The following is a 23683-nucleotide window of genomic DNA, read 5'->3' as shown; positions in this document are numbered from 1 at the left end:
TGGTCTCTAAGGGCCCTCCTTATTCCAAAATTTTAGGGTTCTAAGTTAAGCATATGACCTGGAGGGCTCACCAAGCATTGGGCTTTTTTATGGTCAGCTGACCCTGCTGATTGGCCCCTGTGGTTCTGATCTTAACGCTGATGAGACTGGTAATGGCCACTGGGCTCCTATTTTGTACCTGGCCCTGCACTTGACACACTTTAATTAATTTAATCCTCACAGCGCGCCCTTTGAAGTCAGTATCATTACTATCCTCAGATAATGGAAGAGAAGCTGGGGGCCCATAAAGGTTAAGTGACTTTCCCAAGATCATACAGCTTGTGGAACTAAGATTCAAGTTCAGGCAGTGGGGCTCCAGAGCCTGTTGCCTCAGCCACCTCTCCTGAGCGCAGAGAGCAGTCTTGGTGCAGACAGAAAAGGGAAGGAGGGAAGGGCCCCGTGACTTCCCTGCTGGAGACACTCCCTCTTAACGTCACTGGGCAGATTTGGGTCTTGGTTATTTTCTGCCTGTTTTCCATCCCCCCATAGCCCCATGTCCTATGCCCTCTCAGTCCAGAAGGACAAACATCAACTAACCAGTGATGGAAATAGGCCAAACATAAGGTTCCTTGTAGAGCATTTGAGAAGTACAGCTAGGATGAACATTTATGTAAAGCTAAGTATCCTGTAACTTTCTGAGAAGATTTCAGTGGCTCCTGCCTTCCCTGGGTTTTCAGAGGTGGTCAGGCGGGCTTCCAGTCCCATAGCCTTGCGTTTAGGAAGGGTTCCATCTGGTCTAATTAAGAAAACCCAGGGATTTCGAGTCATATCAGCCTTGGCTCATGTGGTGGGGGCTGATTTGGCTTGAAGGACACATTTCCTGGGGCTCACAGCTGAACTTTGAGATTGAGTCAGAAATAGCCTTGACTGTGCCCCGAGATGGCCATGAGAGCTGGCCTCTGACCCTGCTGCTGGGGTTCACTGGGCCCTTCCCCTGAACATTCTGGGTTCAGGGGGCTTCATTCGCACCTCTGTCTGGCTGCCCCTGAACCTTCTGACTTCTTACACATCTTTCCAGCCCGTAAGTCCACGATTCATCCCCAAATGGGAATGCCGTTTCTTTTCTTCCTTCCTCCGACAGCTGAATTTGGTCTCCATCGGGAATGCTGGTAAAAGCCTCCTTGGGCTTCTGGATTTTGTACTCTGCTTGTTTCTAGGAGGAAGAAAAAAGTTACCTTTTCATGCCCTTTTATGGTTGTTTTGTCATTTTGCTCTGAAGGGAGCTGGAAAGATGTCAGCCTTGGAGGGCTGGGAGGGCCCTGGGGCTGAGGGAAGAGGTTCAGGTTGCAGGTGTACTTCCGGGAGGCAGGTTTCTCATCTCTGCCTGACCTGAGTGCTCTCTTTTCTCAGATGTGAATGTAGACCAACCAGATGAGAAATCAATCATTACCTATGTGGCTACTTACTATCACTATTTCTCCAAGATGAAGGCCCTGGCCGTGGAAGGCAAAAGAATTGGGAAGGTACTGTCCGCTGCGGGGCAGTAGGCATAAAGGCCAGAGGAGGCCAGGCCTCAGGGTCTTGCCCCCCTCAAGCAGGGGCGGGTGGAGCTGCGGGACTGGCCGGGGCCCGTGCGCAGGACCCCACGTCGCTGTCTCGCAGGTGCTGGACCACGCCATGGAGGCAGAGCGCCTGGTGGAGAAGTATGAGTCCCTGGCCTCAGAGCTGCTGCAGTGGATCGAGCAGACGATCATGACCCTCAATGACCGGCAGCTGGCCAACTCCCTGAGTGGGGTCCAGAACCAGCTGCAATCCTTCAATTCCTACCGCACCGTGGAGAAGCCGCCCAAGTAGGTGGCCCTGGGCCGCACCCAGCCACAGCAGGCCCTCCCTGAGCTGTGCTCACCCAAGAGGAAGCCTAAATTAGGGCAGCCTTTCGGGGGGGGGAAATTCAGCAGTGCACAAATGCAGTGGAGGCTCGTCACCCTCGGCTCAAAGCACCTGAAGCAGTTCCCAAATAAATTTCTTTTTTGTAATCCTCACCTGAGGACATTTTTCCATTGATTTTCAGATAGAGTGGGAGGGAGGGAAGGAGGGAGGGAGGGAGAGAGAGAGAGAGAAACATCGATGTGAGAGAGACACATCAATTGGCTGCCTCCCGCACAACCCCAATCAGAGCCAGGGATAGAATCACAACTGAAGTGCGTGCCCTTGACTGGAATTGAACCTGTGACTCTGGTCTGTGGCCGTTGCTCTAACTGCTGAGCCAAAGGGGCCAGAGCCCCAAATAAATTATTTAAATGATTTTCCATTTTTTAAAAAATCATGCCATGGAGCCCTGGCTAGTTTGGCTCAGCAGTTAGAATGTCGGCCCACGGACCAATGAGTCACGGGTTTGATTCCGGCCAAGGGCACGTACCTCGGTTGCAATTTGTCTCCGGCCCTGGTTGGGGTTGTGCAGGAAGCAGCCACTCCATGTGTCCCTTTCACGTCGATGTTTCTCTCTCTCTCTCTCTCTCTCTGTCTCTCTTTCCCTCCCACTCTATCTGAACAAAAATGGAAAAAATGTCCTCAGATGAGAATTTTTAAAAAAACCATGCCATGGAAATGATTGCTCAGGTATGCAGAGTCAGTGTAGTCCACTCAGACACAGGTCGTAGCAACCCCAGTCCAGATTAGGAACCGGGTGGGGAAGAGCAGACCTGACAGACAACACAGGAGTGTGGCTGGTAACTTGCACATTGTAAAGGTTCTTATCGTTGATATATTTCAGCAGTTAACTATTTTCAAGTGTGGAATTGCTGTTAGATCTATCCAGTATATGCTAACATGTCTGCTTTTCTATTATCGAACTCTTTCGGAGTTAGTATGTTTCGGTGTGAAAGCTACTATAAATCCAGAAAACATCTATTCCTATACATTCCAGGGAATGGTTTGACCCAGAAAGTCCTTTTCTGGTCATTGAACAAAGATGTAGCTTCAAGGATGTTCACCAGTGTGACCTTTGTAAAAGAAAAATAAGTCATGAGACAGCCACTGACAATAATGTTGAAGAAATGTGTCTATTGACGTGGAAAGATGTTCATGACAAATAACTGAGGAAGCAGTTTACAGAACAGTTATTTGTGGACAGCAGAAAGCAAAGGGCTAAGTGTCCTGGTTCAAAGTGCCCGAGTTCAAATCCTGGCTCTTCCACGTAGTGGTTGTGAGTTGTTACCCTCTCGGTGCCTCGGTTTTCTCATCTGGAAAATGGGGGTAACAGGAGGATGTCGCTAGCAGTGAGAACTAAGCAATGTGTGTTAAGTCATGGAAACAGGGCCTGGCCCACAGTGAGAGAGGCCATGGCTGTGATCTGAGCCCATCTGTGTAAAACAGAAATGAAGCAGGTGCATGCTGGTGGGTAACGGGCCATTTCTATGTGATTTTTAGTTGTTTTTAAATTATGTTCTTTTGATTTGCCAGTATCCTCTGGCTTTCATGTATTGCTTTTACGAGAAGAAAAGCAGCACAGGACACTTCCTTTTGAAACACAGAGTTCTTGTACCCCTAGTGGCCTTTGACTCTGACCCCTACCCGGCCTCCTGCCCCAGGTTCACGGAGAAAGGGAACTTGGAAGTGCTGCTCTTCACCATCCAGAGCAAGCTCCGGGCCAACAACCAGAAGGTCTACACGCCCCGTGAGGGCCGACTCATCTCCGACATCAACAAGGTCCACGGCCTCCCCTACCCGTCCCACAGGTGTCCCACCCTTGGCCCCAGCCCCGACTGCCCCTGGTGCAGACATGACTCACGCATTCTCACTCATCCTGCACACTCCTGTCCTCCTCCCTCTGTCTCTCCATGTCCCTTATCTTGTTCATCCTAATGATTAAAAAAAGTAGTAGGGTTCACCCACAGTCCCCCCACCACAAATAAATCCAGTGGTTTTAGTTGTTCCCTGTTCCCTTCGGGTCCTTGTCCATAAGCAGGCGTAGTTCTCCCGTGGTTCCAAAGCACTCATGCCAGCCCCGTTCCTCATCCTTCATGCACAGGCGGCTAACTGACTGCATTCCACAGACCCACTAGACCGAGCTTCCCTGGGACTCACCAAGAGCCCCAGCGACCCTTCCCTACCCTCACTTCCTGAGACCTGACCCTTTAGCACTGATCCTGTCCCCACCTCACAGGCCTGGGAGCGGCTGGAGAAAGCGGAGCACGAACGCGAGCTGGCCCTGCGCACAGAGCTGATCCGCCAGGAGAAGCTGGAGCAGCTGGCCGCCCGCTTCGACCGCAAGGCAGCCATGCGGGAGACCTGGCTTAGCGAGAACCAGCGCCTCGTGTCCCAGGTAGAACATGGGGGGGGGGGGGTGCTCCCCACGGCCTTCCCAGGCTGGTGGGGAGGAAGTGGGGAGAAAGTGGTGGATAAGAATCCTTGCAATGTGGGGCACTAACGAAGCAAGAAATCCATCAAGCAGATGAAAAGACCAAGAATCCACCCTGGCTGGTTTTGTTCAGTGGTTGGAACATTGGCCTGTAGACCGAAATGTCTTGGGTTTTTTTTTTAATCCTCATCCGAGATATTTTTCTATTTATCATCAGATAGAGTGGGAGGGAGGGAGAGAGAAAAACATTAATGTAAGAGAGATACATCGACTGGTTGCCTCCTGCGCAATCCCAACCAGGGCCAGGGACCAAACCAGAACCAAGGTACATGCCCTTGATGGGAATTAAACCCACGATTCATTGCTCAGTGGGCCGACGCTCTAACCGCTGAGAAAACTCGCCAGGACAGAGTCTTGGATTTGATTCCAGGTTAAGGGTATATACCTGGGTTGTGAGTTTGATCCCCAGCCCAGGTCAGGGTCATGCAGGAGGCAACCAATCGATGTGTCTCTCTCACATCGATGTTTCTTTCCCTTTCCCTCCCTTCCACTCTCTCTAAAAATCAATGGAAAAATATCCTCGAGTGAGGATTAATAGTAACAACAACAACAAAAAGAACAAGAATCCCAGGAACCAGGGGCCAGAGGCTTGAACAGGAGAAAGGGCTGGTGAGACAGGACAAGCTAGGATAGAGAGGAAACAGAGCCACTTGGCATCTTGCATCAAGTGCTCCAGAGGGCAGTGGGGTGGGCAGAGGTGGTGTCCCTGAACTCCCAACCTCCCCTCCCTGCCCCCTGCCCCAGGACAACTTTGGGCTGGAGCTGGCGGCCGTGGAGGCAGCAGTGCGGAAGCACGAAGCCATTGAGACGGACATCGTGGCCTACAGTGGCCGGGTGCAGGCCGTGGACGCCGTAGCCGCCGAGCTGGCTGCTGAGCACTACCACGACATCAAGCGCATCGCGGCGCGGCAGCACAACGTGGCCAGGCTCTGGGACTTCTTGCGGCAGATGGTGGCTGCCCGGCGGGAGCGGCTCCTCATCAACCTGGAGCTACAGAAAGTGTTTCAGGACCTGCTCTACCTCATGGACTGGATGGACGAGATGAAGGTACCATGTGGTAGGGTGCAGGTGATCAGGATTGTGGGGGTACAGTGAGGGTACAGTCACTCACATGCTCAGCTGACCTTCATAGAGTATGTTCCAGAGCAGGGCCCTGTCCCCAGTTCAGATGAGCAGAGCAAACAGGTCCCTGTCCTCATGACTTCTAGTGGGAGGAGACTGATGACAAAACTACGGACCTGTCAACAAACAAAATAGCAGGTGGACTTAAAACCTGTGAGGCGACTGTAACAGGGCTGCGAGATGGAGTGGTCTGGAAGGCCTCGCTGAGGAAGTGCCATTTCAGCTGAGCACAGAGCAGTGCGAGGAGCTAGCACAGGGAGAGCTGAGGAGAGGACACCCCAGGCAGAAGGAACAGCCAGGCCAGTGGGAGTGTAAGGATGGGGAGGGGGCAGGGGGGTGAGACAGCAAGGCAGCGGCCAGCTCACTTAGGGCCTCACAGGCCTGGTCAAGACGTATGGATTTGATTCATAGCAACATGGAGCCTCGAAAGTGATCAGGAGGTTTTGAAAAGGGGAGACATGATTCCGTCATATGTTTTCAGAAAGGTTACTTTGACTACTATGTGAAGAAGAAACCCGTTAGAGGTTGTTGCGGTGATCTAGGCAACTGATGGGGATAAGGATGGGTCTGGAGAGACGCTGAAGATTGCTGGGGTGCTGGGGACCAAGCCATGACAATAGCGGGTGATAATTCTGGGGCCCAGAAAATGAGTCAGAGTGGAGATTCCGGGAGCAGGCTTTAGTAAGGCAGTTGTTCCACAGGACTTGAATACAAAGAAGCCAGGGTGCCGGGACAGAACTGGGGTGTCACTATGTGTGTAAGGGCTCACTGATGGGATCAGGTGTGTTCACCTGAGTGTGACCCCTGGAGCCGCCAGAGAGGTTGGTAGGTGCAATTGATTCAGGCAGTGGGGCAAGGTTAGCACAGGTGTGTGGTGGGGCTGAAAGAGGCCTGGTGGGGAAGAAGTAGTTGCTCTCAGATGGGCATCCGTGTGCCGCGTGTGCCTGGCAGGGCCGGCTGCAGTCCCAGGACCTGGGCAAGCACCTGGCTGGAGTGGAGGACCTGCTGCAGCTACATGAGCTGGTGGAAGCAGACATTGCTGTGCAGGCTGAGAGGGTACGTGCTGTCAGTGCCTCTGCCCTGCGCTTCTGTGACCCAGGAAAAGGTGAGAACTGGAGGGAGGAAGTGGAAAAGGGAGGGGCTGGGAAAGAGAACATTAAGAGCTGAAACATTAAGAATAAGACTGGGAAAATCTGGAGATGGGAGGGATGATGGGTGGGTGGTGGTGACCGAACTAGGGAGGGAGGCCTAAGAGAGTAGAGTGGGGGATTGGTTACCAGGGATGGATGTAGGGGCAGCAGGAGGGCTAGATTGCAGCTCTGGACCCTCCACCATGACTTTTTCAGAATACAAACCATGCGACCCGCAGCTGGTGTCAGAGCGGGTGGCCACCCTGGAGCAGAGCTATGAGGCACTGTGCAAGTTGGCTGCGACCAGGAGGGCCTGTCTGGAGGAGTCCCGGCGCCTTTGGCGTTTCCTCTGGGAGGTGGGCGAGGCTGAGGCCTGGGTGCGGGAGCAGCAGCACCTGCTGGCTTCAGCCGAAACTGGCCGCGACCTGACTGGCGTCCTCCGCCTGCTCAACAAGCACACAGCCCTGCGAGGCGAGATGAGCGGCCGGCTAGGGCCCTTGAAGCTCACCCTGGAGCAGGGCCAGCAGTTGGTTGCTGAGGGCCACCCTGGGGCAGGCCAGGCAGCCGCCCGGGCTGCTGAGCTCCAAGCCCAGTGGGAGCAGCTGGAGGCTCTGGCAGAGGAACGGGCCCAGAGACTCGCCCAGGCTGCCAGCCTCTACCAGTTCCAGGCAGACGCAAACGACATGGAGGCCTGGCTAGTGGATGCTCTGCGCCTGGTGTCCAGCCCTGAGCTGGGGCATGACGAGTTCTCCACGCAGGCCCTGGCCCGGCAGCATCGGGCCCTGGAGGAGGAGATCCGAGGCCACTGGCCAACCCTGGATGCCCTGAGGGAACAGGCTGCAGCCCTGCCTCTTGTGCTGAGCCGCACACCGGAGGTGCAGGGCAGGGTACCCACGCTAGAGCGCCACTACGAGGAGCTACAGGCCCGGGCGGGCGAGCGAGCACGGGCCCTGGAGGCAGCCCTGGCACGATACACCATGCTCAGCGAGGCCGGGGCCTGCGGGCTGTGGGTGGAGGAGAAGGAGCAGTGGCTCAATGGGCTCACCCTGCCTGAGCGTCTGGAGGACCTGGAGGTGGTGCAGCAAAGGTAGGCCCCTGCAGGCTCCTTCTGAAATGGCCTTGTGAGTGGGGGGCCAGCACGAGGGACAGCAGGTCCCGCAGGAAACCTTCTGCTCTTGCTACATCGCTTTGAGTATGTTTTTTGTTTGTTTTAATGAGAAATGCTAAACATACTCAAAAGTAGAAGACATTATGCAACCAACTCCTATATACCCACCACCACCGGGGTTTAGTAATTGTCAGTATCTTTCTCTATTTGATTCATTTCCTTTTCAAAGGCCAATCCCCAATATTATCATTTCATCTCTACATTCTCCAGGATGTGTCCTTTAAGAAATATGAGGAAGTATTCCTAAATATAGTAAATTATTTTCAAATTGTATGTGTGCACTTAAAATATCTAAGGCTTAAAAAAAAAAAGCCCTGGCCGGTTTGGCTCAGCGGTTAAAGCGTTGGCCTGCGGACCAGAGAGTCCCAGGTTCAGTTCCCACTAGGGGCATGTAACAAAAAAATAATAATAATTAAAAAAATAAAATATCTAAGGTTTTGAAGTTATAAACCTTTTAGACAGAGACACTGACCTACCTCTCATGAAGTAGCTTGATTTATAGAATAATAAGCATTAAGATCATTTAGAAAGGAAGTATTTCTTCTAGAACCACAATACCATTACTACACAGAACAAAATAAGCAAGTCCTTACTATCATCTACTATTCATTCTATAGTCAGATTTCCTGGTGTTTTTAAAACAGTAATGAAAGACTTTTTTTTTTTTTTTTAATTTTTAAGATGTCCTATGACAAGGGTTGGCAAGCTACAGCCCTTTGGCCAAATCCAGCCTGCAGCCTGTTTTTGTAAATAAAGCTTTATTGGAACAGAGCCACACTCGCTCATCTACACATCGTCCTGTGGCTGCTTGTGCACTAAGATAGCTGAGCTGAATCCTCATGGCAAAGACCATCTGTCCCACAGAGCCTAAACTATTTACCATGTGGCCCTTTACAGACAGCGTTTTCAGACTCTGATCTATGAGAATGGAAAGTGTCCCTGGGAGAAGTTATGCTTCACATCTTTATCACTTAAATATTTTTAGTTATCAGTTCATTTTTAACACATATTCAATCCCCATGACCTTCTACTAAGGGAACCCAGTTAGGTTGGGACCCAGGTAGGTAGCTAAGGAGTAAGGCCCGGAGGAATAAGGGAGGTTCTGATAAAGGGTGGGGCCCTGTGCCAGGATTAGTTCACTTGTGCAGCTGTTTCTGACCTTTAACTTTCACATCTTTTTGAGCAACTCTAGAGATGATAGTTTTCTACTTGTTTTGGGGGAGTTTGGGAGCTCCCCCTTGACCCACAGATGCTATGAGCCTTGTAGGTAACAGGTGCAGAGGCTTTTACAAACAAGCTCATGTTGATGGAGAGGAGTTCCCATGGGTGTCTAGGGAGGTTGGCTGGTACATCACCACCTCCCACCGATCATACCCAGCCCTGCCACCCCCTCAGGTTCGAGACCCTGGAGCCGGAAATGAATGCCCTCGCAGCACGAATTACTGCCGTGAATGACATTGCGGAGCAGTTGCTGAAGGCCAATCCCGCGGGCAAGGACAGCATTGTCAACACCCAGAAGCAGCTCAACCACAGGTGGGGAGACAGGACCAGGGGACTGAGACAGGACGCAGCAGATGGGGATAGCAGCTGGAAGAGAGTTTTGTAGGGCATGGAATGGAGGTGAAAAAATGCGGTGGGAAGATGGTCTAGAAGATGTTGGGGGTAGGGGAGTAATGGAAAAGATGAACGGGGGTCAAAGTCATGTGAAGAGGATGGGGCCTGGACAGGGAGCAATCAAGATGGAAACCAGAGGATGGAGCGGTGGTAGAATATACCAAGGGAGAGAGGGGCAGGGAAGAAGCTCCCAGATGTACCTGGACAGGGCAGGGAGGGTCCAGACATCAGACCCTCCCTCTACTCTCAGGTGGCAGCAGTTCCGGTCCCTGGCAGATGGCAAGAAGGCAGCTCTGACGTCAGCCCTGAGCATTCAGAACTACCATCTAGAGTGCACAGAGACCCAGGCCTGGATGCGAGAAAAGACCAAGGTCATCGAGTCCACCCAGGGCCTGGGCAATGACCTGGCTGGGGTGCTGGCCCTGCAGCGTAAGCTGGCCGGCACCGAGCGGGACCTGGAGGCCATCGCCGCCCGGGTGGGTGAACTGACTCGAGAAGCAAATGCCCTGGCTGCTGGCCACCCTGCCCAAGCTGCTGCCATCAATGCCCGGCTTGGAGAGGTGCAAGCTGGCTGGGAGGACCTCAGGGCCACCATGCGACGTCGAGAGGAGTCGCTGGGTGAGGCGCGGCGGCTGCAGGACTTCCTGCGCAGCTTAGATGACTTCCAGGCTTGGCTAGGCCGCACACAGACCGCTGTGGCCTCTGAAGAAGGGCCAGCCACCCTGCCTGAGGCAGAGGCCCTCCTGGCCCAGCACGCAGCCCTGCGGGGAGAGGTGGAGCGGGCTCAGAGCGAGTACAGCCGGCTGCGGGCCTTGGGTGAGGAGGTGACCCGGGACCAGGCCGATCCCCAGTGCCTCTTCCTACGGCAGCGACTCGAAGCCCTGGGAACCGGCTGGGAGGAGCTGGGCCGCATGTGGGAGAGCCGGCAGGGCCGCCTGGCCCAGGCCCATGGCTTCCAGGGGTTCCTGCGGGATGCTCGCCAGGCCGAGGGCGTGCTCAGCAGCCAGGTGAGAGCCCAGGGCACAGTCAGGAAGAAGAGAGAAGTAGGGGCCAGGGGCACTGTGGAGGAGAGCAGTGGGTGGAGAGGGGTGCGGCAGCAGGTGGAGTAGTTGAGGACAGGATGGGCAGGAAGAATGTGTTAGAAGAATACGGGAGTGGGAAAAAACGATGTGCATATCACTTACCAAAACTGACATAAACTGGCTTGTCACATAATTAATAAAGAAATTGAATCAATAGATAAAAATAGGGTGGAGTAGGATTTGAACTGTTCAAGGTTCTCCAGCCCAGCTCCCTATAACTGAGACTCGACATAATCAGGCACCATTTCGCCTGATCTTCAGAGCTGATGGTGTGCCCTGTCCGCCCTCCATTTGAGAAGTGAGCTCGCTCCCTCCCCTCCCACACAGGAATACGTTTTGTCTCACACGGAGATGCCGGGGACACTTCAGGCTGCTGATGCCACCATCAAAAAACTGGAAGACTTCATGAGCACCATGGACGCCAATGGGGAGCGGATCCGCGGGCTCCTGGAGGCCGGGCGCCAGCTGGTGTCTGAGGGCAACATCCATGCCGAGAAGATCCGAGAGAAGGCAGACTCCATTGAGAGGCGGTATGATGAGGACAGCGGGCCAATGAAGGGCCCGAGAGGGAAATAAATGAAAACAGGGTAGCCCTGGCCGGTTTGGCTCAGCGGTTGGAGCTTCGGCCTGTGGTACAGAGAGACCCGGGTTTGGTTCCCGCTGAGGGCACGTACCTCGGTTGCAGTTTGTCCCCGGCCCTGGTTGGTCGTGCGGGTGGCAGCCACTCGATGTGTCCCTTTCATGTCGATGTTTCTCTCTCTCTCTCTTCCTCTCTCTCTCTCTCCCACTCTATCTGAACAAAAAAAAAATGTCCTCGGGTGAGGATTAAAAAAAAAAAAAAAAAAAAAAAAAAAAAGATGGAGAACGTGGCAGTCAGACTGGCAGGTGGGGCTGGGGGTGGAGGGCTCACTAAAAGTGGAGGAGGAAGAGCCCAGCGGTCAGAGAGGGACCAAGCCATGGGCTGGGGAGTTCTGCCTCCCTCACACGGGGGCAAAATGAAGTCTGCCAGGGTGGCTGGGCACTGGACGTGGGATTCCTGGGCTGTTTCCTGGTGCACTTGGAAGGCACTGTCCCCATAGGAAGGACTGAGGCTTCTAGGTTAGTTAGAGGGTCATAACCGTTTCGCAGCAAGTTCAAGAGTTTCACAAGGGGCTGTCATTACAGACACAGGAAGAATCAAGAAGCAGTGCAACAGCTTTTGGGACGTCTTCGGGACAACCGAGAGCAGCAGCATTTCTTACAAGATTGTCATGAAGTGAGGCTCAGTTCCCCCTCGTCCCCTCTGACATGCCATAACCATCCCTTTCCAACGCCCTGCTCTCTGAGCCTAGAACGAGTCCACTGCAGTGTCCCCAGAGCACGTGAACCCTGGCTTCTCCCCACATCCCCCACTTCTCCGGGCTCACCTTCCCCCACTTTACGCCTCACTCTTCCCACCCTCTGAAATGTACTTGGCCTCTTTCCATCCCCACTCTGCGTGGCCCAGCTGAAACTCTGGATTGATGAGAAGATGCTGACGGCCCAGGACGTGTCCTACGACGAGGCCCGCAACCTGCACACAAAGTGGCAGAAGCACCAGGCGTTCATGGCTGAGCTGGCCGCCAATAAGGACTGGCTGGACAAGGTGGACAAGGTGAGTGGTATGACAAGAGCAGCAAGAAGACAACCTTGGGGCCTCCCCTGGGCAGGGTCCCAGCCACAGTGCAGGGGGATCCAAGCTTCCAGGTGGCTTTTTCAGGGTTAGAGGTCATGGGACCTCCTGTGCCAAACTTCCAAGGTGGAAACTTATAACCCAAGGAACACATTCTAGGTCTATGGGACAGTGACTCCAGAACTTTGAGAAATACGAGTTAGTAAGGAGCCCAACTGCAGTTTGGGGTCAATACAACTACTCCTGGGTCCAGAGCAGGGTGGCCCTCTCAGCAGGGGTCAATATACTTCCTTTGTAAAGGGCCAGATGGCAAATACTTCAGGCTTTGTGAGTCATACAGTTTCTGCTGCGATTGCTCAGCTCTGTCATCATAGTGAAAAGCAGACATAAACGAACAAGTGTAGCTGTGTGCCAGTAAAACTTTATTTATAAAAATAAGTGGTGGGTCCTAGCCGGTTTGGCTCAGCAGTTAGAGCATCGGCCCGCGGTCCAGAGAGGCCCAGGTTCAGTTCCTGCTAAGGGCACGTACCTCAGTTGCAGTTTGTCCTCGGCCCTGGTTGGGTCATGCAGGAGGCAACCAGTCGATGTATCTCTCTCACATCGATATTTCTCTCTCTCTCTCCTCCCCCTGCCCCCACTCTGGCTGAAAATAAATGAAAAAATATATCCTTGGGTGAGGATTTTAAAAAATCAGGTGGTGGGCCTGATTTGGCCCACAGGCCAGAGTTTACCATCCTTTGCTTTTGAGTCTTGATATTCCTGGTATTTAGTCTCCCACCCAGCTCTTCCTCAAGAACTGAGCACAGGTAAAACATTATTTCTACTCAGCAAGTGTTGTTGGACAACATTATATGTGTTCAGCACTCTGCTAGGTGCTACAAGAAATATAAAAAGACACGTTCCTTCCCTCAGGGGCATACTGGTTGGGAAGAAGAGGTGACCAGTTTATATTCAGTGTTTCCATTTGTTCAGCAAATGTTTACCTGGCTACTATATGCAAAGCCTTGAATTCGGCACCAAGGGGCAGGTGATTGCACTGTGGGCTCCACCCTCGAGGAACGACACTATAGCTGGGATGTGAGACCTATGCACAGGTAGATAAGTTAAATCCAAAACAGAATGTCAGGAGTGCAGCAAGAGAGAGCGACAAAGCCCGGATGCTGAGAGACGAGGTGTGGGAATCCTAGAAGCAGGAGCCTTCATGGTGGACATGAAGGATGAGTAGAACTTGGGAGTCAGGTGAGGCGTGAGGAGCTGAGAAACATGAAGTGATCGCAAATAACACACCACATGTGATAGAACACTAGACACCACAAGCACTAAGGAACTCAAAATAGGAAGATCTCAGTGGCTTCTTAGTTGAAATGAGATTTGAGTTGGACCTTGAAGGGGGAGTAGGGTTCGATCAGTGGTGAGGTAGGGAAGTTCAGAGGGGATTCAAACCTCCAAGAAGAGCATATTAAGGAGAAAACATAAAAACTTGGAATTATTGCTCACACTTGGGTCTCTACCGCCTTTAGATCCTGGCCTGTAAAGTGCAGTGGTGTCTAATTCTGACACACACACTTCCTTGTCTCACCACCCAGGAAGGGCGGGAGCTGAGCCTCGCGAAGCCCGAGCTGAGAGCCCTGGTGTCAGAGAAGCTGGAGGACCTGCACAAGCGCTGGGACGAGCTGGAGACCACCACCCAGGCCAAGGCCCGCAGCCTCTTTGATGCCAACCGGGCAGAGCTGTTTGCCCAGAGCTGCTCTGCCCTGGAGAGCTGGTTGCTGAGCCTGCAGGCCCAGCTGCACTCCGATGACTATGGCAAGGACCTCACCAGTGTCAACATTCTGCTCAAGAAGCAGCAGGTGCCCGGGGGCCTTTCACGGGGATGGTGAACAGCAGAAGACAGGAGGAGCTCTTGAGATTGGGAAGGCCATTCTCAGACCACTCCAGAGCTGAGTTTCAGACCTCACTGGAGAGGGCAGAGGCCCGCTGATGGCATGAGAAATTGCTGGGGTATCACGGGCCAGAGCAGGTCTGAAGCTGGCAGGTCAAAGCTGGCCAGCAGGAAGTTGTCACTGGGATGCCAGTGAAACTTGCTGGAGGGTGATAACCACTGGGTCTCCTGTACATTGTGGTGTTCCTCCATCGCCCCCTACTGACAGGGCCTAGCATTGCACCAGCTGGCCAAGAAGAAATGTTTGCGGAATCTAGTTCTAATTTCTCAACACAGGGAAAGATGGATTTGAAACTGAGGTGGATTTGGGACTAAGAGGCAATAAATTGCTAACTGGCACAGTTATCACATCCCCCTTCCCTGGACTCTTACGTATATTAAAGCGTGAGACCCACTGATGTAGGCCAGGAGGAGATATTCTGCCTGGGGTGAGCCCCGGGTAAGAAGTCATGATTGGCTTGACACTGACTAGTGCCCCTCTGAGTTTGATGGCGGAAGCGCGGTGATGACATCTTCTCTTGCGGGTTGGCAGATGCTGGAACGGGAGATGGCTGTGCGGGAGAAGGAGGTGGAGGCGATCCAGGCCCAGGCAAAAGCTCTGGCCCAGGAAGACCAGGGTGCAGGGGAGGTGGAGAGAACCTCGAGGGCTGTGGAGGAGAAGTTCAGGGCCCTGTGCCAACCCATGAGGGAGCGCTGCCAGCGCCTTCAGGCCTCTCGCGAGCAGCACCAGTTCCACCGGGACGTGGAGGACGAGATCGTGAGTACCAGGGTCGGGCACTGGGTAGAGTGGTCCCCATGGCAGGCTGCTCCCTGCCTTGTACTAGGGAGATGCCAGCAGTGTTTCCCTTCCCTTTGGCATTGAAAACCAGTCCTCTAGGGACACTTGGGGAGGCCCTGTAGGTCCCTTTACCCTAGAACCAGAGATGGCCATTTCCTACACACACACCAAGAGCCCTGGAACACCCCCCCCCCCAGCTATCCCCGTCATCCAACCCCCAGCTCCTCCTTTGCCCTCTGGACCTCCACTGACCACCCCCCATTCTCATTCAGTTGTGGGTGACAGAACGTCTACCCATGGCAAGCTCCAGGGAACATGGCAAGGACCTGCCCAGTGTCCAGCTCCTCATGAAGAAAAACCAGGTGAGGCAGGGGCCAAAGGCAAAAGGAAAGGTCTCAAAGCCCCCTTGGACGTGGAAGATTGCCTTTCCTTAGGACCTGGGGTTTCTCTGGCTCCCACTCGATGCTCTGATCCTAGACTTCAGAGGTTGGCTTTTCCTCGCTGCAGGAGGGCGGGTTCCCTCAGTGAAGGTCATGGGGATTGAAGGAGCTTTAACATCACATCCTTGGGCCAGAAGGGAGAAGTGAAGAGGATTCAAGAAGAGAAGCAAGAGTGTGAGGGGGTTGATGTTGAGTAGGTGTACAGGGTCCCTTAGCAAGCCCTTCAACGCTTCCTCTTCTGCTACTGGGGACAGACGCTACAGAAGGAGATACAGGGCCACGAGCCGCGGATTGCGGACCTGACGGAGCGGCAGCGTGCCCTGGGTGCAGCTGCAGCAGGCCCGGAGCTGGCTGAGCTACAGGAAATGTGGAAACGCCTGAGCCATGAGCTGGAGCTTCGAGGGAAGCGACTCGAGGAGGCCCTGCGAGCCCAGCAGTTCTACCGCGACGCTGCAGAGGCTGAGGCCTGGATGGGCGAGCAGGAGTTACACATGATGGGTCAGGAGAAAGCCAAGGTGAGAGCCAGGACAGAGTCTAGGCTGTGTACCTGCTTCTTTCCTCCCTGTGACCCCTACTCCCTGATGCCCACTGTCCCATTCCCCAGGATGAGCTGAGCGCCCAGGCAGAGGTGAAGCAGCATCAGGTACTGGAGCAAGCCCTGGCCGACTACGCCCAGACCATCCACCAGCTGGCAGCCAGCAGCCAAGACATGATTGATCACGACCACCCAGAGAGGTGAGCACAGAGGCAGCAAGAGGGCCCAGCTCTTGGGGGAGAGGGGAGCCAAGAACGTGTAAGGATTGCGGAGCCTTCCATACGATGCGCATACAGAACCATCTAGACAGGTGGAGGAGCAGGGGCTTGGCAGGCAGTTGGATGGCTAAGAGGGACAGCACTCTGTGGAACAGGCTGGGGATCCAAGCAGTATATCCTAAGTCCTGCGCTGCCCCGTCTCCCATAGCACGCGGATATCGATCCGCCAAGCCCAGGTGGACAAGCTGTACGCCAGCCTGAAGGAGCTGGCTGGAGAGCGGCGGGAGCGCCTGCAGGAGCACCTGAAGCTGTGCCAGCTGCGCCGTGAGCTGGATGACCTGGAGCAGTGGATCCAGGAGCGTGAGGTGGTGGCAGCCTCCCACGAGCTGGGCCAGGACTATGAGCACGTGACGGTGAGTGCCGCGGGACAGCGAGTGTGGGGAGAGCACCAGCTGCGGATTAGCTCCGGAAGAGTAGAGGACCCACTGGGAGATGGGGTCCTCATCCTGTGCAGAGCACCAAGGGGTGGGCTGCAGACCAGGTTTGGAGGTGTTTAAGTTGAAGAATTGTGCAGAAAGGAGGACATGGGGTTGTGCATAGACTTGGGCAAAAAGGAAACTACCAATCACTCTTTTGCAACAGAATTTGACAGTATAGGGTCATCCCCCATAGCCTTTGCTGGGGGCCAGGGAGTTAGTCAAATCCAGGGTCACTGGAAACCAATTGCATCTGCTCATGGACCCAGCCCAGCTGGAGAAACCTATTTTGACCCATGTTGCCCAGGGGAGAGAAGTGGGTTCTCAGTTTGGAGTGAGAGGACTTGCCCCCCATTAGGCAGGGACCAGTGTCAGAGTTGTTCATGCCACTGTTCCCTCCGCCAGATGCTCCGGGACAAATTCCGAGAGTTCTCCCGGGACACAAGCACCATCGGCCAGGAGCGTGTGGACAGCGCCAACACATTGGCCAACGGGCTCATCGCTGGGGGCCATGCGGCCCGGGCCACTGTGGCCGAGTGGAAGGACAGCCTCAACGAGGCCTGGGCTGACCTACTCGAGCTGCTGGACACGCGGGGTCAGGTGCTGGCAGCTGCGCACGAGCTGCAGCGCTTCCTGCACGGGGCCCGCCAGGCCCTGACACGGGTGCAGCACAAGCAGCAGCAGCTTCCAGACGGGACCGGACGAGACCTCAACGCGGCCGAGGCCCTGCAGCGCCGGCACTGTGCCTTTGAGCATGACATCCAGGCCCTCAGCGCCCAGGTCTGACTCAAGCATGTGAGGTCAGGGGTGGCTTGGAGGAGACTTCGTGGGAACAGGTTGGGGGAGGTCCATCAGAAACGCTGGGGGTTGGCATCCTCTGAAAGGCCACTTAGGAATGAGGTATAATTGCTGCAGGTAAACATCTCTGGCCAGGGGACATCTCGCCACCATATTCACAACTTTAAGGATGAGCCTTCTTGAGGACCTATGACATTGTCACATGGTTCCAAAGGCTAGAATATTCCTCATATTGTACTAAAATCTGTCTATCGGTCCCACCCACGCTAGAGCTCTAGACCCACACAAATCAAGGACAGATCCTTCCTGCAACCATTTAAACCCAGTCAATCCCCACCCAAGTCCTTTTTCAGGCTGAAAATCTCATCTAGTGATATTTGAAGTCTCTCACATCCTGGACAGGCCTCTGAAAGCCCAACTGGCTAGTAGCCCCTTTTTTAATGTTTTTTTAAATTATTATTATTGATTTTATTTTCTAGAGAAAGAGGAAGGGAGAGAAAGATAGAAACATCGATGTGAGAGAGAAACATTAATCGGCTGCCGCCTGCACGCCCCTTACCCGGGCATGTGCCCTGACTGAGAATCGAGCCAGTGACCTCTTGGTGCACGGGTCGACACTCACCCTGAGCCACAGCGGCGGGCACTAGTTGTCCTTTTAAAGGGCTGCTCCCCAGGCTAAGCCCAGTCTCCCAGATGGGACCCAACAGGGCAGAGTAGGACAAGGTTTACTCTGGGCACCAGCTGTCATCTTTCCAAGCCCCCACCCTCGGCTTCTCTGGCTGGTAAAATGGGCGGGTGGTGGGCAAGCAGAGGCCAGGACAAGGGGAGACTGCAGCTCCTCAGAGTCTCCAGCTCTGCTTGACTCTGACTGGGGCCCTGCAGGTCCAGCAGGTGCAGGACGATGGCCACCGGCTCCAGAAGGCCTATGCTGGAGACAAGGCCGAGGAGATTGGCCGCCACATGCAGGCTGTGGCTGAAGCCTGGACCCAGCTTCAAGGAAGCTCTGCTGCCCGCCGCCAGCTGCTGCTGGACACCACGGACAAGTTCCGCTTCTTCATGGCTGTCCGGGAGTTGATGCTGTGGATGGACGGGGTGAACCTGCAGATGGATGCCCAGGAGCGGCCCCGGTGAGGCCCACAGTGCCCACGGCCTACATGGGTTGGGATAGGGTTGTGGGCAGCAGGATTGTGATGTGGTCTCTGTACCCCCAGGGATGTGTCCTCTGCAGACCTGGTTATCAAGAACCACCAGGGCATCAAAGCAGAGATAGAGGCCAGGGCCGACCGCTTCTCCTCTTGCATCGACATGGGGCAGGGGCTTCTCGCCAGGAGCCACTATGCAGCTGAGGAGGTGGGCGAGGCCTGGGCACAGCCGGGTCATCCTTATGGCAGAGGCCTTAATGCTGTCTTCTCCCCTGAGTCTTTCTGCGTCTTATCCTTTCTTTACAGAAACTTTTCATTCTCTCTTCCCTCAGTGCTGTTCAGGGATTTCCCATTCCATCTCCCCCACAGAACTGTCTACCTCTTGAAGTCAGAACTCACTAGTTCCCCTGCGTGAGTCACCCAGGGAGCCTGAAAAACCCAACTGGGTGCTAACTCGCATCTCTGCCCCCCAGATCTCAGAGAAGCTGTCTCAGCTGCAGGCACGGCGCCAGGAGACAGCAGACAAGTGGCAAGAGAAGATGGACTGGCTCCAGCTTGGTGAGCCACTCTGGGGACCAGGAAACTGGCTGAGGGCACCAGACCCTGCGAGGAGGGGCCGGAGGTTTTGTACCCTATAGACTGCAGAGTAAGACCAGGAATCCTGGGCATGGTATCCAAGGCGCCCACCCTTGGCACTACCTGGCTCTGCCCTGTGTTCCTGCTTTGGGGCAGTAGCTTTCTCTGTGTCCCTGTTCTGGAAGCGCCATGGCTACAGTGCTCTGCCAGTGCCCACTCTGACCCGCCATCTTCCTGTGACCCCCCCAACCCTGCAGTTTTGGAGGTGCTCGTGTTTGGGAGAGATGCAGGTATGGCGGAGGCCTGGCTCTGCAGCCAAGAGCCACTGGTGCGAAGTGCTGAGCTGGGCTGCACGGTCGATGAAGTCGAGAGTCTCATCAAGCGGCACGAGGCCTTCCAGAAGTCAGCAGTGGCCTGGGAGGAGCGGTTCAATGCGCTGGAGAAGCTCACCGCGGTGAGGGCCACAGGACGGCCCCCAGGGATGCCCCGTCCCGGCCCCGGCCCGCTGCCCCAAGCCTTGTGCTCTCTCCTGCTGCACGTAGACAGTTCCTCTCCTCCCACTGCACCAGCATCTCCCAGATGTCACCACACACCTTGGGAGTCATCAGTTCCCCCGGGTGACACTAAGAGACACCATCTCTCCCAGTGCTTCTAATCCCTACCTTCTACTGGAATCATCGTTTCTTTCTGTTTCGTTAGACCAGAGCTGAGACATTTCATCTTTCCCCAACTCTCCGGTCCTCTTAAATGAGACCTTCTGTGTTCTGACCTCAGAATTTGTTGACAGTTGGAGGAGCAGGAGAAGGAACGGAAAAGAAAGAGGGAGGAGGAGGAACGGAGGAAACAGCCCCCTGCCCCAGAGCCCACAGCCAGTCTGCCTGAAGGGGTCCTGGTAGACGGCCAGACAGCTCCTGACACTTCCTGGGACAGGTGAGAGCTGGGACACGGGGAGGAGGATGAGGCTAAACCTTAGCAACCCAAGGCCTTACATCATTCTGTGTCACCTCCTGCCACTGCAGAACCCATCCCCGGCTACCAGCATCCACACAGCCAGCCAGCATTAACGGAGTCTGCACAGACAGAGGGTCCCCACAGGTGAGCCCCGCTGCCCTGTGAGCCCCATCAGAACGTAGCCACCCTCTGCACATACTCTTATGGCTTCTTGTCCTTGTAGCCCCTGTTGGAACAACAGAGACTTGAGCAGGGCAGCTTCCCAGAAGGGCCTGTGAGTTCCTCCTGGAGGTGTGGGTGTTGCTATCTAGAAGGACGAAGAGGGGGATGAGCTGGGTGGTGGGGATACTGAGGACAGGAGAGGGCAGAGGCTCAAAGGAAACGGAGCGGAAAGCCCAGCTCTTGGACTTCAAGCTTCTGACATCCAGGCTATGTATCTGCTCTTTCATCCTTTGACACAGACACTGTTTTCCCTACAGGAGTCTGGCACAGGGGACGAGACCAATGGGCCACAGGGAGAGAGGCAGGCCCGGACACAGGGCTCGGCCCTTCCCGCCATGCCCCAGAGCAGATCATCTGAGTCAGCCCGGGTTGCCACCTTGTCCCGAGGCCCGGAGCTCTCTGCGCAAGAACAGATGGAAGGGATGCTGTGTCGCAAACAGGAGATGGAAGCCTTTGGCAAGAAGGCTGCTAACAGGTACCGGGTCTGGCCCCGCAGTGCCTGTGGCCTCGTCAGTCACTGTCCTCTGAAGAGGCTTGCCCTGAGCCTCTTCCCAAATGGAGGGGCAGGCGTGCCCTGCAGGAGTGTCCTCTAGGACATGGGAGGCTCGGGAGCAGAGTGCGGCCTCAGGTGAAGGCCAGGAGGGTGGAAAGATGACGGGCCTAAGAATGGGAGAGGCACTGGAAGTCCTAGGACACCCATGCTCTTCCAGGGTTACCAGCCCCACAAAAGCTAGTCAGTCAGCCTGTCTCGCCTTGTCACCTGCATCATGTCCCTCCCAGGTCATGGCAGAATGTCTACTGCGTCCTGCGGCGTGGGAGTCTTGGCTTTTACAAGGATGCGAAGGCAGCCAGCACAGGAGTGCCATACCACGGAGAAGTGCCTGTCAGCCTGGCCAGGGCCCAAGGCAGTGTCGCCTCCGATTATCGGAAGCGCAAACATGTCTTCAAGCTGGGGTAGGAACAGAACTGGGCCCTCGGGATGGGAGGGGGAGTCAGAGCAATACAAGGTGAAGGGTAGCCATGAGCTAGGTCCAGGGGGGACAGAGTTCCAGGGCCAGGTGTTTGGGGACAGAGATGTAGAGGGAGAGGCCGGGGAGGGGGGGGTCTGATTGTATTCCACACTAAGGGGAGCAGGTGTTCCAAGACTCAGGCCTGATGGCTGATGACGTCAAGCTGAAAAGTTATCCTGGACAGGATAGCTGAGGGCAGGGTGTTGGCATTCCCCTGCCTGCCAGCAAGCAGCCAGAGCCAGAGGCACGGCCTGGGATGGACGTGAGCTCATCCTGGTCCCTGGTAGCCAATCAGGAAGCATTTGCTTTCACACAGTCCCGGGACTCTGAAGAGTGTGCAGAAGGTGTCTGATCTGGCTCTGAGGGCCCCCGCAGGCACATTCTCCAGCCTGGTCTCTGGGTGACAGCTGAGCTCTCCTCGCACTGATCGGGCCAGTCCAGATTCTCAGCTCTGCCCTGAGGTTTCTCTCTCTCCCAACAGCTTACAGGATGGAAAAGAATATTTATTCCAAGCGAAGGATGAGGTGAGCTGTCCCCTCCCCTCCCACGCCCCTCTCTCTTCATTGCCATTCTGAGAACCCTCCAATTGTAGATTCTCCTTTCTTCCCTCTTTGCTCTTTTTCCTTTAGTGTCTCATTCTTTGTAATTAGACAGCCCACTGTGTGCCACCTGGGTGTTTGTGAAGGCCAAACCAAAACATGTTCACTCTCTCAGGGGGTCTTCTTCTCCAATGAGATGAGATAATCAAATCGTTTCCGGCCTCCTCCTCTGACATTTCCCTGCTGTCCAAGGCCGGCTGCCTCAGCACATTGAAGCTGACCAGTTGTCTTTCCATGTTCCCTGTAGGCAGAGATGAGCTCGTGGCTGCGGGTGGTGAATGCAGCCATTGCCACTGCGTCCTCTGCCTCCGGAGAGCCTGAAGAGCCAGCAGTGCCCATTGCCACCCGGGGCATGACCCGGGCCATGACCATGCCCCCAGTATCACCGGTCGGGGCTGAGGGGCCTGTGGTATTTCGCAGCAAGGACGGCAGAGAACGAGAGCGAGAAAAGCGCTTCAGCTTTTTCAAGAAGAATAAGTAGTTGGGGGCAAAACTCCCAGGCCAGCTCCCTCCCTCTGTTCAGGAAACTGCCAGGGACTGTCAACAGGGACCACCCTCTTGTCAGGACAACTGCCTGCTGCTAGGGTCCGTTGCCAAGGTCAGCCCATCACCAGGAACTGTCTCTGGGGACAAGTCTGTGTCCCCAAGGGCAACCCTTCTCTTCTGCTATTTAATTCCAGACTGGTGGTGGGACCCAGGCAACCCCAATTCTACTCCGCCCTCCACCTCCCTCTTCCCCCAGCCTTATGCCTCTATCCCCACCACAGTGCGGACAGTGCCACACCCTCGATACAGGCCACGTGGAGAATGGCTGCCCCTGCCTCAGGGTCGTTCTCCCACCACAGCTAGGGCACGCCGTCTGGTGCCTTGCCCCTGGGACCAGCCAGGAACCTCTAAGAGCTGAAGCAGGACCTGGGGGCAAGATGGCCAGATGATGGAGTCAGAGACACTGAAGCTCCCCCTTCCCATCCTTCCTCATCCTCTGACTCAAGTGGCCACTCCATCTCCAGAGACTCTCAATGGCTTCCAGGTGTGAGTTGTTCAGGGGCAACCACGGCCTTGATTGAGTCTGGCCAAGGAGGTGATTAAACAGCTCGGCTTCTCTTCCTGCCTCTGGGTGTCTTTGCTTTCCTGACCACAAGCCTCTGTGCCTGTGCCCGTGTTTTTCCTCTGGCTCTGGGCTCCATGCGTCAGGTTTCCACCCTGTGCCCAGGCGCCAAGCCCTCGAAGAATCACATTATTTTGAGAGTGTCCCTACCTTGGGCTAATTTCCCCTTAATAATGATCTCCAGTTTGCCGGGTTGACCAATGGTCAGCCTTTTTGTAGACCAAAGAATTCACCATGGTCAGAATGTGAACCAGCAGTGTACAACTACCTCCCTGGGGCACAACTTTCTTCGCTCGTGATTCTCGCAACTATTTTCAAAAATGAAATACTAAAACAAGAAAAGATTGAGGAGTAGTGCCACAACCTAGTCTCAGCACTACTCAGCCCAACAGTGGAGAATAGGGGGTGATTACCTCCCCTTCTGTCTTCTCCCCAGTGGAGAGGATCAAGGGAGTTCAGATGGGATCAGATAAGTGGCAGGTTCCAAGTCCACTGACCAATAGAATGACAATACTCTGGGAAGCCACGAGGTACATCCTAAGTGTGTAAATACACAAACACACACAGGAGAATATTCTAGATCTAGTGGAGTATAAAAAATAAAAAGGATTCTCTTTTGTCTTTGGCCTGGCAATCAGAGGGTTCAGGGCAACAGCGTTCGCCTTGGTGGCCTCCCACAGGAAACGCTCTGTTCGTTCATTGTTTCCCCTTCACACAGAAAC

At 54.6% G+C, this 23683-nt stretch overlaps 1 protein-coding gene across 2 annotated transcripts in view; it reads left to right on the top strand.

The window, feature by feature from the left end:
- Window positions 1-22945, top strand: part of SPTBN2 (spectrin beta, non-erythrocytic 2) — a 36358-nt gene extending 13413 nt beyond the window's left edge. For both annotated transcript variants that reach the window (XM_036258854.1, XM_036258853.1), the window contains 30 exons: window positions 1390-1502; window positions 1642-1829; window positions 3570-3687; window positions 4145-4303; window positions 5144-5446; window positions 6473-6626; window positions 6868-7738; window positions 9215-9352; window positions 9684-10440; window positions 10843-11045; window positions 11680-11770; window positions 12002-12148; window positions 13753-14016; window positions 14641-14865; window positions 15159-15248; window positions 15581-15841; window positions 15931-16061; window positions 16288-16492; window positions 16961-17335; window positions 18236-18480; window positions 18565-18703; window positions 18969-19053; window positions 19329-19525; window positions 19859-20001; window positions 20091-20166; window positions 20246-20296; window positions 20502-20719; window positions 21025-21198; window positions 21736-21778; window positions 22101-22945. In XM_036258854.1, coding sequence (XP_036114747.1) covers window positions 1390-1502; window positions 1642-1829; window positions 3570-3687; window positions 4145-4303; window positions 5144-5446; window positions 6473-6626; window positions 6868-7738; window positions 9215-9352; window positions 9684-10440; window positions 10843-11045; window positions 11680-11770; window positions 12002-12148; window positions 13753-14016; window positions 14641-14865; window positions 15159-15248; window positions 15581-15841; window positions 15931-16061; window positions 16288-16492; window positions 16961-17335; window positions 18236-18480; window positions 18565-18703; window positions 18969-19053; window positions 19329-19525; window positions 19859-20001; window positions 20091-20166; window positions 20246-20296; window positions 20502-20719; window positions 21025-21198; window positions 21736-21778; window positions 22101-22334 — 6398 coding nt within the window. In that variant the 3' untranslated portion in view covers window positions 22335-22945. The remainder of the gene's footprint in view (window positions 1-1389; window positions 1503-1641; window positions 1830-3569; window positions 3688-4144; window positions 4304-5143; window positions 5447-6472; window positions 6627-6867; window positions 7739-9214; window positions 9353-9683; window positions 10441-10842; window positions 11046-11679; window positions 11771-12001; window positions 12149-13752; window positions 14017-14640; window positions 14866-15158; window positions 15249-15580; window positions 15842-15930; window positions 16062-16287; window positions 16493-16960; window positions 17336-18235; window positions 18481-18564; window positions 18704-18968; window positions 19054-19328; window positions 19526-19858; window positions 20002-20090; window positions 20167-20245; window positions 20297-20501; window positions 20720-21024; window positions 21199-21735; window positions 21779-22100) is intronic.
- Window positions 22946-23683: the final 738 nt, after the last annotated feature.

Source organism: Molossus molossus, unplaced genomic scaffold (genome assembly GCF_014108415.1).
Source record: "Molossus molossus isolate mMolMol1 unplaced genomic scaffold, mMolMol1.p scaffold_m16_p_13, whole genome shotgun sequence".
NCBI classification, from domain to species: Eukaryota; Metazoa; Chordata; class Mammalia; order Chiroptera; family Molossidae; genus Molossus; species Molossus molossus.
This window is presented reverse-complemented; position numbering and strand designations above follow the sequence as displayed.